General features: G+C 36.8%; 1 protein-coding gene across 17 annotated transcripts in view; it reads right to left on the bottom strand.

Annotated features, from left to right (window-relative positions):
• The window catches only part of Uimc1 (ubiquitin interaction motif containing 1), a 178,733-nt gene that overhangs the window by 64,110 nt on the left and 100,122 nt on the right, over window positions 1-14,501 (bottom strand). For 10 of the 17 annotated variants that reach the window (XM_087194797.1, XM_087194794.1, XM_087194795.1 and 7 more), the window contains 4 exons: window positions 8,470-8,594; window positions 7,576-7,681; window positions 6,533-7,269; window positions 127-191 (listed from right to left, as the gene is read on the bottom strand). In XM_087194797.1, the coding sequence (XP_087050923.1) occupies window positions 127-191; window positions 6,533-7,269; window positions 7,576-7,681; window positions 8,470-8,594 (1,033 nt within the window). Of the gene's footprint in view, window positions 1-126; window positions 192-6,532; window positions 7,270-7,575; window positions 7,682-8,443; window positions 8,595-14,501 lie in introns of all 17 variants that reach the window. The other 7 variants (XM_087194802.1, XM_087194803.1, XM_087194804.1 and 4 more) reach the window with 2 other exon arrangements.

Raw genomic sequence — 14,501 nt, 5'->3', positions numbered from 1 at the left:
TAGTCTGTGCTTATAAAAGAACTAAAAGTTCTCTGGCAAGTTGTCTTGGCACAGTCTCACCCAAGCAGTTCATTCTCTTTATGTTACCAAAAGAGAACTGAGACCCAAGGCAACATATAATCTCACCTTTGTGAACCAGGTGCAGAGTTGCCTTCTTCAGAAGTTCCTTCAACAAACAGCCCTTGGGAAGACTGCAAAAAATATGTAACATCTAAATATACAGGCACAGATAAACTAGCTTCTCTTCCTTTAAAAAAATGAATTGTTCAATGTCATTGCTCAGCAATTAGAATAAGAATAAACATTTAAGTTTCAGTAAAAACAGTGTGCCCTGCAGAATCAGAGACTGGTATTTAAATACACCTAAATCACCTACTAACTTTGTAATTTTGTCTAAGTCATATCTGAATCTCTTCATTTTAACATAAGTATTAATAAAGTGCCTCACAGACTATTACTGCAAGAATTAAACAAGATAATGTATGCAATGCATTTTGTAAAATACAAGACCTATATCAATATTAACTGGTAAGTCAAGTGAATTATGATTTCAGAAAACTAATTTATAAAGCTTTTTGTATAAGGGGAAAATGTAGAGAAAAGGCCAGTTTTCAATGGAAACACAGCACTGGGAAAAACATTTCAGTCCATGAAAGAAACCTCTCTGAGAACATCTAAGATATAACACAGGACATCCCAAAGGGAAAATTATAAAGATTCTTTTTGCTACAAATCTGCCACTGTAGTTTTTTAATCTGGCCACACTGATACCTTTTAAGAAATGCAAAGATAGCTGGGTGTAGTGGCACACATCCGTAATCCCAGCACTGAGGAGGCAAGGCAGAAGAATTGCCACAATTTCTAGGCTAGCCTGACACAGGCTAGTCTTAACTTCATATTGAAATCCTGTCTCAAAATAAAAAAAGAAGTCCAGGGATTTAGCTCAGTGGTTCCACCACCTGCCTCACAAGCACAAGGTCCTGAATTCAATCCACAGTATGTATAAATAAATAAATAAATAAATAAATAAATAAATAGAAGAAAGAAATGCAACAATAAGTTCTGCATAAGAAAAAGATTATTTCCATTGATTCACGGTAGTTTGTGCAAATGTCAACTTATTAAATGTAGATGCAGAGAAAGGCAGGCACAAAAAAGCAGCTACTGTTACCTTAAAAGTGGACTTCTGAGAAAGTGCCTTGGCTTTGAAGCTTCTTTCAATAAATGTAAAGCTTTTGGGAAATAGAGTATAAAAAAAATCTAAACACTCAGTCATTTTTCTACCACTCAGGTAAATGATGAGATATACTTAACAGGTGGGGGGTACGGTCAAAAGATAGGTAAAGTTGTGCAATGATCAGGACTGTAGTCATCAGGAAAAATGAGAGCTGACCAAAACTGTGAAAGGACTAAAATACAACAGCAATAAATACTTCACAGGTCTCTGAACTCTGCAGTGATTCTCAAAAAAAGTAAACACTGACACCTAGTGTTCATTTAATAGAATTTTGTTGACCGACTTCAAAAGTAATCAATTATAAGGCACTAACAGTTATAAGACACCTCCCTCTCTACCTTAGGTTAATTAAAGCATATCTCAGACTTTCCCAGTATAGTTGTTTGATAATTATTGTGCACCTATTAAGTGGCAGGCCTATGCAAATCATTTTACATGCATTATCTCCTTTAACTTCATAAGAACCTTAAGAGGCAAAAAAACCCCTATTTTAATTTTTTTTTTTTTTTTGGTACCAGGGATTGAACTCAGGACCTTGTGCTTGCCAGGCAGGTGTGGAACCACTAAGCTAAATCCCTGGCCCCAAAAAGCCTGTATTTTAGAAATAAGGAAAATGAAACTTCAAGAGGTTAAGTAATTTGCCCCAAATCACATAAATGATCAAAAGTGAAGCTGGGATCTATCTGATTCCTAAATCCATGCTCTAACCACTACTGCTGTTTTCATAAATCATCTTTTTCCCAAACATTTCAATAAGGTAACCCAAGAATGTCTTCATTTTAGTAAACTAATTTTCCAAATTTACACTTCAAGGGTAGTAATCTTATTCCAGAATATGAAAACAAGATAGCAAAACATGCAAACAAAATTTGACTAGACTACCTAAATCTAAATAAGTGAACAGGAAAACTTATGACAGCAATAAAACTTTAAGGAAGTGGTAGGTTAATCAAGACATTGCATTCTGCCTGAAGAAATATGTTCATGGAAAAGGGATAGTTCACACAGAATTTAAGTAAATCTAAAGTTCCAGGCTTGAGTAGTGTCTTCAGCACAGTGGCTTGTCATCAGCTGGTCATCACACAATTGCCTCTATTGTGGGACAGTAGTAGTTTATCAGGCCTTCCCATAGACTATTTAAACTACCGCTAGAAGTTTCCATTTTCTAATTACTATTTCAGCTTTCCAAGTGTAGTCATCCTAGAAGGAGGTATAGCATACAGCAGATTTGTGTATTCTGGTCACTGAAAATGTCTCCATTCCATTCATAACAAATTTACAAACTGTTACTTGGTATATATACATTAGCTTAATGTTTGGCTAGTAAAAAGTCAATTCTCAAAACTCTACACAGTCTGGTCATTTCTGGTGAACAAGTTTCAACTTCTTGACTGAAAAATTAATGATCAGACTGGAAGGGCCACATCAACACCTCCCTGTCATAATGCCATCAAAGTGATCTCCTGACTTCTGTTAACTTTCCTTGTCTCAGCTATACCAAAAACCAGTTATCATCTGATCCTAAAGTTTTAATAACCTAATTACACACTAAACCATTTGATTCAATGTCAATGTTTTTCTGAGTCCCAATTTCTGGAACTCTCTTGCTATCTCTGTCAAGGAAAGTCTCAAATGTGGGCAGTTCCAGCAAAGCCATAATCCACAGAAAATGTTTAAGAAACACATAAATTCTTTTATCCACAGTGCCTGAAAGCAAAAGGTCAATATAAGAGGCAAAATCACAATCATAAGATATTTATCATTTGCCTATAACATAAGTTAAGTTTCTCTTCTTCTGCAAAGGCACTATTAGCCAGGGATTTAGCTCAGTGGTGCCACCGCCTGACTCGCAAGTATAAGGTCCTGAGTTCAATCCCCCGTACCAATAAATAAATAAATAAATAAACAAACAAATAAGAAAATTGTAAAGGCACTATTCTCTTGGCAAGGCTGTGGTGAAGCATGCATTCCCATACACTGTCAGAGAGAGGAAATGCAGATTTGAAAAATCTTTGTGAAACACAATTTGGCAATAAATAGTAAGTCTATATGTTTATAATGCTAACCTTTTTCTGGCCCCCTGTTCATAAGGACACTGATTTTGAATTTAAAAATTTAATGTATAGAGATGTTTAACACAACAAAAATAACCAGCAATAGAAAAGTGTTTAAAAAATACTATGGCTAATGCAGGAGGATTGCAAGTTTAGGCACAGCACTGGTAATTTAGCAATTTAGCAAGACCCCATCTCAAGATTTAAAAAATGTAGGGCTGGGGATTTAGCTCAGTGTTTCCAGCACCTGCCTTGCAAGGGCAAGGTCTTGAGTTCGATCTCCAGAACCAAAAAAAGATTAAAAAAATGTAAAGAGATGGGGAAGTAGCTCAGTATGAAAGCCCTGGGTTCAATCTGAAAGACTGGAAAATAATATATATTACACATATAAGATATAAATGTATGTGTATTAATCTTATAAGTCATAAGCCAGAATGTTATTAAAAGTGAAATCTATAATTTTAATGTAAGAAAATGTTACATAATGTTAAGTTGAAAATATAGTAATACACCAATATGAGGGCTGGGGATATAGCTCAGTGGCAGATCATTTGCCCAGCACATATGAGCATGCATCCCCAGCCCTGGGGGAAAAATAAAACAAGAAAAAAACCCAATAATACACTGACATGATCTAAACCATACCAAAAATAAAGGAAAAAGGACGAAGGAATACATCTTTGAAATCACTGGGATGTTGGGACTGTGGATGTTTTTAACTTTATAGTTTTTAGTATTTTTCAACATTTCTAAGTGATCTCTAAAATTAATGTTAATGCTTATGTTGGACACTTACTGGGTTGTCTTCCTGGTCTCTTTTTACTGAAGACTGTACCTCACCTCTCTCATCCCATTATCAATGGTCTCACAGCCATTTATATAATTTGATGCATATATCCTTCAGGACATTACTAGCTGAAAGGGTTACTAACACTAAATGGGGCATAAGTTTTTTGAAATTAGAAGTAGGAGGTAACAATTTTCCTGTAACTGGTAATATTTAAGACTGGGAGCTACAGGATCAGTATCTTTTACCTATAATGAGAACAAAGCAAGAAAAACCAATCTGCACAGTGAAAAATAAAAGATACATTTCAGCAATGAGATGCCAAAAATTATAGATGATTTTGTAGACCCAGTACCTTCAGGGTTATAGTTTTGTTTTAGAATTTATGAGATACTGGCTTCTTTATTATGAAGTCCTCCTCCCCCCTCGCCCCCACCCCCACCTTGGTTTTTGGTTTTTAAGACAAGGTCTCACTCTGTAGTTTAGGCTGGCCTTGAACTCACTATGTAGCCCAGGCTGGCCTTGATCTCGAAGCAATCTTCCTGCCTCAGCCTCCTGAGTCCTGAGATTACAAGTGTACACCACCATGTCTGGCAGTCTTTTTTTTAATTACACTAGCTTGGCTTAGCTTGTTGTAGTGAGTAGTGTCAACTAATACTACTATTTGGTGGCCTGTTCATGAAGTCAGAAAACTCCAACATAGTAAGAGCAACTGCTAGATTTTTACCACTTCAAGGACACCCCAAAACCAATGCTGTCAAAATTGCTTTTATAATATTCAGAGAGAAAAAAAAGATATAATACAATCTCACTATGTCAGAAAAAGACCGAAAAAGCAACCTAAAGTCCCAAAATGGTGACTAGTCGGTAAGCTAGAGAAAACTAAAATAAGCAAAATCAGAAATATACCATTACTGGGAGGGAGGATTTAAATTGGGAAGCTACCTGCATTTCGTATCACAAAGGACCACGTCCCCTAAATATATAAAGGATGCTTAAAGGGGGGAAGGAAGGAAGGAAGGGCAAGAAAGAGATGATCACAATATCTAAACAGAAAAGGAAACATAAATGAGTAAATGGGTTTAGACATGTGGAAAAAGTTTAACCTCACAAATAGAGAAATAGAAACTAAGACTACACTGAGATATTATTTTTCATCTTTTACAATGGCAAAAATCAAGAAGTGTGATAATACCGTGTTAGTATGGTTGTGAGCAAGCTATTATTCAAATAATGGTAATGGGAATATAAACGTATACAACCTCTAGGGAGGGCAAACAAAATTGTAAATGTAGATATCCTTTGACCAATCAACTATACATGAAATTACTCTAAAAATATCTCTAATGTGAATGTAATGTTCTCTGCTCAAGAGTAATCACTGTAATACTGTTTATAATAGAAAAATATTAGAAACAATCTAAATGCACACCAACTGGTCACTTGATAAAATATGATTCATTCATACATCCTATATTCCACATCCAAAAGAGTTTAAGAAACTATGTATTGTTGTAGAATGATCTCATAGAGATATTAAATGAAAAAGGCAAGGGCAAGGGCCGGAGATTTAGCTCAGTGGCGCCACACCTGCCTCGCAAGTGCAAGGTCCTGAGTTCCATCCCTGGTACCAAAGGGGGAAAAAAAAGGCAAGGGCAGAAAAATGTAGATAGTATGCTATCATTTGAGTAACAGAAGGTGGGTAAACATATATATATTTTGCTTGTAATATATAAAATATATAAGAATATCCTAGAAGCCCGGGGATGTAGCTCAGTGGCGCTGCACCTGCCTGGAAAGTGCAAGGTCCTGAGTTCGATCCCCCGTTCCACAAAAAAAAAAAGAATATCCTAGAAACTAGTAACATAGTTTGAGTTCACAGAATATGGTTGGCTGGAAGGTGGAGATAGGAGATTTTTTTAAATTTACATCTTGAATTCTAAGCAATACAAACATTATTACCTATTCAAAAACTTAACTTTTTAGAAATAAAATTTTTAAACAAAAAATAATGCTATATCCACATGATAGAATAATATTTCAAGTATACTTATAAATAGCAGAAGTCCTGGGATAAACTAAGAAGAGGAGGAAAGGAATAGTTTTACATAAGTCTTCGTTTTGTTGAAAAATTTTTAAAGTGTATTTTTTTGATACCGGGGATCGAACTCAGGTCCTTGCGTTTGCAGGGAAGGAGGCGGAACCACTGAGTTAAATCTTGGCCCTAAAAAGTTTATTTTTATATGCATAGAAATAATAGTTACTGCCTCTAAATGCCAGTTATTATAGGCATTTTCTTCTTTATAGTCTCCTGTACTTCCCTCATTTCTTATGGTGAGCATGTATTACTTTAATAATGGAGGAGGGGAGACCATAAAAGGAACAATTAGCTAAAATAATCCTTGTTTAATCTGTGAATAAATCATCCTTAATTACAGCATCACTGACCCTTACCTGACCATGACTCGTTGTTGGTTCTTCCTCCAATAAAAGTTTCTGTTTCAAGCTTTTAATTTGGTTTTCTTGGATATTCTTGGTTTTTGAGTGCCAGACAGATGCCCTAGACTCCTGCCTCTCCTCTTTGTCTTCATCTCCCATATCTTCTGAGATGCCTTCATTTTTTTTGCTAGCCTGATCTCCTTGGGCACATTCATTCTGGATCAGAGAAGGAGGGCTAGGTAACACTGGTTCCCCAAACCCCCTTTTTTTAAAGAGCTGCCTCTGAGCCATTTTTAGGCTCTTTTGATAAACCTCCAACTGACAGAGAATGACCTTGGTATACTGGTTAGGGTCTACTCCAGCAGGGCAGAATGGAATACCCCAGAAGTAGTGCACAGTGTCTCCAATGTCCCGGAGACCTTTCACATCTGCTGGGATAGGCAGATAGTGCCTAGATGTGTCCCCCCTACCCTGGGCAACGTGAAGAACAACACAACCCCTCCCAGTACTTTCCTGTGGCTTCCCACACTGTGTGTGCTCAGCCAAGTGGCCAGTACATCTGTCAAAACATTTAACGTTCTCATTTTCAGACACTGGCTGGTTTGACTGGTCCCAGCTTCCTGAGCTGCCAGAGACAGGCTCCTCTTCAGTGTTTTCAGTGTGGTCCCAAGGATCCTCTCTTTCCTCAGCCTCGTTTCCCTGACTGATATGTGAGCCTTTAAACAGTGATGGAGGTACCAGCTGCCATATGCCTGTAGATATTTGAGAAAAAGTAGGGCTAAGGACAAACTTTTATTAAGAGGGGTTGGTAAGCTATAACTTACCAAGAATTACAAAACGTGCCTAAGAAAGGCTCTTCTTTGGGTTTAACCAAAGGTTGGGTTTTCCTTGGAGATAAACATATGTTGGATATTGTGAGATCTCAACTACTTTTTGTTTGAACCTCTTTAATATCACCAAAGGAATTTGGGATATTTCTGTATATCTACTCTCCGTATGAGACTGCTATGATATGGTTATACTTGATGAATGGAAGAAGTCAAAACAGGGAGACATGCCTTCAGTGGTCCCAGAGTCTGTGGTTTTCTCTTGGTGGGACTGTGAAGATGGTCCAATGGCCAGAGGTCGAGTTTTGGTAGCAGAAGCATCAGAAGGCCGGCAACTCTGAAACAAGTGATCCCACACCAGACCAGGTTTATTACTAAAATAGCTATACATGAAAAGTCACAGGAAGAACAAAAATGGGAGGCCACTGTCACTAAGAGTTTCTCCTTTCGAAAATGAAGATATTCAATTCAAATAAATTCCATTACGTATATTGAATGCCTATGTGCAAAATGCTGTACTAGATCAGTACACTACACCCTTTTCTAATACAGAGAGACAAATAGCATAAAAGATGGCTCAGACTGGACTGCTAAATCCACAAAATCAACCCCAGCATGGGCAACAATGCAAGATTTCATCTCAAAAACAAAAAAAGAATCGAGGATGGCTCAGAACCTGCACTAACAAGTATCCTTAACATTTAAAATAATTTCAATTACACATATTGAAATCAAAATTAATCATTATTTGATTATTTTTAAAACTGTCCATTCTTTCTCTCCTTTCCTTTGCTCTCTCCACAAAACAGGAGGTAAACAAGTCATCTTGTTTCCTTCAGGATTCTTGGTACTCTGTAACTTTTCAGAAGCAGTCAACTTACTGTTCTTGTAAGGTATGTACTGAAAATATCTGTGGGGTAGAAGAAAACTCTTTCACATGTTAACAAAACATTTCAAACTAGGTTAGCTAACAATTCAACACAGACTTTAAAAATTGTTATGGTAAATACTTGTTAGTTAAAACTGTAAACTACCGTAACTAGTTCTTAACCCAACTTTAACACTGCAGAAATCAAAGAACATTGCTAATAAAACTCACAATTTGTTTCAACATAACATATTTACATTCAGGCTTTCAGCAATGGCTTTCCTCAAGAGCTCTTCTTCTTCCTCTTCCTGGCTGTTCATATCCCTAGCTTCCTGCTCACTCATTTTGAGAGCCAAAGCAAACTGTTCTTCTTCTGTCATCTCTGTAAAAAGAGAAGGAAAAGAGAAGGAAGGGTACCACACACAGTTAATTAGTAAACAAGCAAAAAACAAAATGATTAAACTTTTCAACTGAAGATACTATAGACCATTTAGCACAAGTTTGTAAACTAATAAATGAGGAAAGCTTCAAAAGGTAAGATATTGGTCAAGGTCATCAGTAGCAGTTACAACAAGAACCGAGTATAGTTCCCGTGAAGGCATAATTTTTGTTTATATCCTTCATTGTTCAATTTCTAGTACAAAAGAGTACTTGGTACATGACAGACAATATTTGGTGAATAAATAGAAAAACCACTCTAGAGATTTTTGCTAAGTATCACACTGCTGCATGCTCAAATTTTAACCATTGTGGTTTTATTCTTCAGAATGCTCTGAATAAAATCCAATAAAAAAAGAACATTACTAGTAACCACAATGTGATCTTCAAATACCATTTTCCATTAAAAACAACTGCAATATATTGGAGAAATGGATGATTCCAAGTCTGGAGCATGAAATGTACAAGATGAGCCAGAATATCTATCAGAGCTGTGAGTGAAGAAACTGTCAGACATCACCAGAAGAACTTGGGAGCCAATTAAAAAAAACAAAAACAAAACTTTCCCTGGCCAAAAATGGAACTGGAGCCTCAATAAAGACAATGAACATAATGGATCAAAAGACACTGAACGCCACATGTGGGAACACATCCCTGTAATCCCAGCACTTGTGAAGCTGAGGCACAAGAATCACAAGTTCAAGTCCAGCCTGGCCAACTTAGTAAGATCCTATATGAAAATTAAAAATAGACAGGTAGATAGGTAGACAGACAGACAGACAGCTGGTTTACTGAGGATGCAGCTCAGGGCAAAGGCCCTGGGTTCAATCTCCAGTGGGGGAGGGGGGACACATCAAATATATCCCAAGCCACTCAATCAATGCCTTGTATGTAATGGGAACGCAACAGATATATGCTAAATGAATGGAAAAACTGAGTGTCTTGGCTGGGTTAAGGAGAAATGAGAATTCCAGATGAGTTTATAAAAATCTAAAGAGTTGAGATCCAATTAAAGAGCCACTAGTCCACTATTTCTATCAGAGGTCTATACAGTGGGATGCTTGGTAGATCTTGCTTCCCAAGGGTCAATTTTTGTCCCCTTGGGGATGGTATCATTCCCATTCAGAACACATGACCCAAGTTGTCATATTATTGGTATAAAATCATTCATAGTATTTATCCTTTTCATTACTGTATAATCAGAAGTGCTATCCCTTCTTTTAATCCTGATACTGTTAATTTGTGCCTTTTTTTCCTACCCTTGATCAGTCTAGTGAGAGGCTTATACATTTATTTATTTATTTGGTTTTTTTTGGTACCAGGGATTGAACTTGGGTCCTTGTGCTTGCAAGGCAGGCAGCAGAACCACTGAGCTAAATCCCCGGCCCCCAACTTTTTTTTCTTCTATTATATCCTCATTTTTTATTTCATTGATTTCTGCTCTTTGTATTTCTTCCTTCTACTTACACTGGATCAAGTTGCCTCTTTGCATTCTAGCTTAAGGTAAAAAGCTTGAATCACTGATTTTAAAATTTCTTTTCTTACAGCACATAAAGCTATAAATTTCCCTCTAAGTGTTGCCTTGGTTGTAGCCAACAAACTTCACTATATTTCCACTTTTGTTAAGGTCATTTCAAATTCAGTTGGGTGCATTTTTTGCTTGGATTCAACTTTGGAGCTCTCTATCCCTGTTAATTTTCTTTTACTTTTAAAATATGTTCAACATTTACATTTTCTCTAGGCTTTCTTTCGGTCCCAGAGCAGTGATGGCAAACCTTTTAGAGCTTTTGATGATAACAAACAGCTGGCTGCACAACACATGTGCCATGGTTTTGCTACCACTGATCCTAGAGAAAGCCAATAACTTTATTGCATTAGGATTTTCAAATGTTTTTCCTCCTCCTGAGAAGTCCCTTCATTCTCTGTAACTGGCTAATTTCTATTTTCCCTTCAGAACTCAACTGAAATATCATCTCCAAATTACAGATTTCTTCAACTTTCCAGATGAGGTCAGTTTTAAGAGGGTTTGTTTTGTTTTGTTTTGTTTTCCAGTATTGGAGATTAGGGGCTGAACCCAGGATCTTTGCACTGACCTACATCCCCAGCCCATTTTTTTATTTTTCATTTTGAGACATGGTCTCATTATATTATTAAACTGCCCAGGCTGGACTCAAACTTGTGACCCTTTTGCCTCAGCCTTCCAGAGTGCTGGGTTTATAGGCACACACCACCTGCTGAATCTGAAACCAGCATAGGGCCCAGAAATCTCTTAACAAGCCTAGTGGTTGAAATGCTCCCTGACTCTTGTGAATCAGTCTTCCCCTCTACCTTATTACTGTGTTGTAAATAAAACTTGCTCAATTATTTTCACTTAAGTGTATTCTCTGTGTTCTTCTGAGGTCCTGACTGACATTATCTTACTATAGTCTCACCTCTTTTGATCTCACCAGCCATATCCACATGGACTTCTGTTAGTCTTACTGTTTTGCTCAAACAGTTCTCTGCACCATTCTCCTCAGCCTTCACCCACCTCACTTCTCATTTGAATTACTTCCACTTAGTTTTGGAAATACTTTCCCTATGAGCCTTTTCACCCTCCCCATAAGCCTGTATGCTAACAATTTGCATGCTGCTCTTGTTGCATAACACCTATCATAGCTTATTTTAATTTCCAGCTTAACAGTGTCACTACTTACCTGCAAACAAGTTGTATAACAGGTATACCATCAGTCAGGACTATTTCAGTTGCAAGTGTCAGGAAAATGACTCAAAATAATGCTACATACATACCCATATGTATTTACATATATGGATGTACATATACACATATAAATAGTTAATTTTAAGCCCTCACATTTCTAAAAATAAAAGTCCAAAAGTGCTTTTCACTTTAAGCACAGCTGGTAAAACTAGGCTTGGTTTTATGCACCTGTAGTTCCAACTACCTAGGAGGGTGAGGCAGGAGAATTCCAAATTTGAGGCCTGCCTAGGCAACATAAATATTGACAGACTGTCTCAAAAAAAAAAAGTGTGCCCTTAATGCAGCCCTATTTTTCACTGCTTCATTACCACATTTGGCTTTAACTTCTTGTCAATAGGGTTTGTTTTGGTTTGGTTTTTTGGTACCAGAGATCGAACTCGGGTCCTTGTACTTGCGAGGCAGGCAGCACAACCACTGAGCTTAATCCCCGTCCCTTGTCAATAGGTTTTATTCTTATGCATTTTCTCTCCATATAGTGACAAAAATGATCCACAATAGTTGTAGGAGACAATTCTCCTCTCCAAGGATATTTGGTAATGTTGAGAGAAATTTTTGATTATCACAAATTATATAGGTGGGGGAGTACTGCTCTTCATATCTAACCTCTTAGGACCAGTAATTTTTGTCTTATGAAGTTGGGTGTACCAACATCCAGTGTGTGGTTACTTAAAATTATCATCTCTTCCTGTTGAACTGTTCCCTTTACCAGTGTGTAGTGGGCATCTTTCTCTCTTCTGATCAGTTTTGGCTTGAAGTTTGCTATGTCTGAAAATAAGAAGCTACTCTTGCTTGGTTTTTGGCTCCAGTTGAATGGAGTATCATTTTCTATCCTTTCACTTTCAGTCTCTGTACTTCTTTTTGGATGAAATTCCTCTAGGCAATACATGGTTGTATTTTTTTTTCATCCAAACTGCTAGTGTATGTCTTTTGATTAAGGAGTTGAGATCATTGACATGGGAAGTTACTATTGTAAGGTGTTTAATGAATCCTGTTTGTCATTGGATTATTTTTTTTCAGTGCTGATTCCTCTTATTTTTTTCCTTTTAACTACCCTCTCAGTTAGAGATCTACTTCCCTTTGGGGTCTCAGGTGCTGGTGACCTCCTTGTCTCTGTCTAGGATTCCTATTATTTTCTGCAGTGCTGGTTTAAGGGTCATGTATGAGCACTTTCTCAAAAAAATGAGAATTTCTTTGTGGAAATAAGACTACCCAATTGTTTTTGTTTGTTTTTGGTACCGGGGATCGAACTCGGGTCCTTGCGCTTGCACAGCAGGCGGCGAAACCACTGAGCTAAATCCCCAGCCCTACCCAATTGTTTTTTAATGTATAATTTTATTATCATTCACTAAACATACATACAAAAATTAAAATTATTCAAAGAAAAACAATGTAAAGGAAAAAACTATAATATTATTCAAATATAATAGAACTCAACCAAAGCAAAACTGAAAAGTACTTAAACATTTTTCCAGATAATTTAAAAAAACATCTCAAACATTAACAAGACATCAAAGGATGTGATTTGTTTTAGAAATATTTTCAAAACTAATACTGAACAAATAGTGGTCTGGAAAAAAAATTCTAATTAGCTAGTAGACTCCACATAGGCCAAATTTTTTAAATTTAAATTTCAATACAGTCATGTGACACATGATGGAACCCAATTTTTTTTTTTTTTTTGGTACCGGGGATCGAACTTGGGTCCTTGCGCTTGCACAGCATTTGGTGAAACCACTGAGCTAAATCCCTGGCCCTAGAACCCAATTTTTTAAAGAAGCTAAAGATTTGAATAAATGTTTCACAAGCACATAAAAAAGTGCTCATTTGTATTGGAAAAATACAAATTAAAACCAGAAAGAGATACTGCTACACTCACAGAACACAGATAAAATGAAAACAACTGACAACACCAAATTTTCTCAATGCTATGGAGCTACTGAAATGCTCATAAGGTGTAAGGAGTAATCTTTTTAGGAAACTACTTGACAATTTGTTATAAAGTTAAAATATATCTTACACTATGAGCCCCAAATGAAAAATATGTCTATACAATGGCTTATATAAGAATGTTTACAGAAGCTTTAATCATAGTAGACAAAAACGAAGTGTCCCATTTCTATCAGTGGGATAAAGGATTTTTAAAAACTAGTTCCTTCATATAGTGAACTTCCTCACTGTGATAAAAAGCTCTGGTACACACAAGAGGTATGACTCTCAAAATCATTATGCTGGGTAGCCTGGCATGGAATGTCAGACATTAAGGAGGATATTTATGTGTAGGGGTGCCCCAGTGCCCAAGTCAGAACCAAAAGTGAACAAAATGACTTATCTACTCTGGGAAATGACTGACAGAGGGTTCTGGGGCCCAAGTGAGATGAGAAGGACATCCACACGGGTAAAGAGGTAGTAGTAGACATGGAGGATCAGCGGTATATGAGGAAACTAAATAATAATAAATTATTTTTTCCAGTTGAGTTCTTCTGTTCATTTAACATTTAACATATATTTAATAAATACCTGCTAGGCGTCAAGACATTATTATTAACTCACAAGTAACTACACACCTGGTCCTTTGAATAAATAGTACTTTAGTTTTCTGAAGTAAGCATAAAACTCTGCCACCTATTTGTGTACTTTATTAAAGTGTAACGCCCTTATCATATAGCAATGTATATTCTTTCCCAGTTTATGGCTCACATAGTAATTTAATTCATATATCACTTAATTATCATCACAACTATGTTGTGATTCATATATATGAATATGCATCCAAAAATGACAAATATATGCGTATGTCACCCAAGCAGTGAAGTACTTCTGGATAAAATTGAAAACTGAATTGAAGGATCCCATTTGTTAGGTGATATAGGACACAGACTGATATGGCTTATATCTGAATTTCCCCCAAAAACCTCATGCACTCAGAGATGAGGCTTGTATAAGGTGACTGGATTACAGGGGCACTACAGCTGGCTTGGGTGTTGGAGGTGGGACCTGGTCAGAAGAGGCAGGTCACCGGGGGTGTGACCTGGAAAGGTCTATTTCCCTTTCCAGCTTCTTTCTTCATGTTCTGCTTTCTGGCTCTCATGA

The sequence above is a fragment of the Heterocephalus glaber genome, unplaced genomic scaffold (genome assembly GCF_053883595.1).
Source record: "Heterocephalus glaber isolate CG9 unplaced genomic scaffold, H.glaber_assembly_v1.0 deba00001606, whole genome shotgun sequence".
Taxonomy (NCBI): domain Eukaryota; kingdom Metazoa; phylum Chordata; class Mammalia; order Rodentia; family Bathyergidae; genus Heterocephalus; species Heterocephalus glaber.
This window is presented reverse-complemented; position numbering and strand designations above follow the sequence as displayed.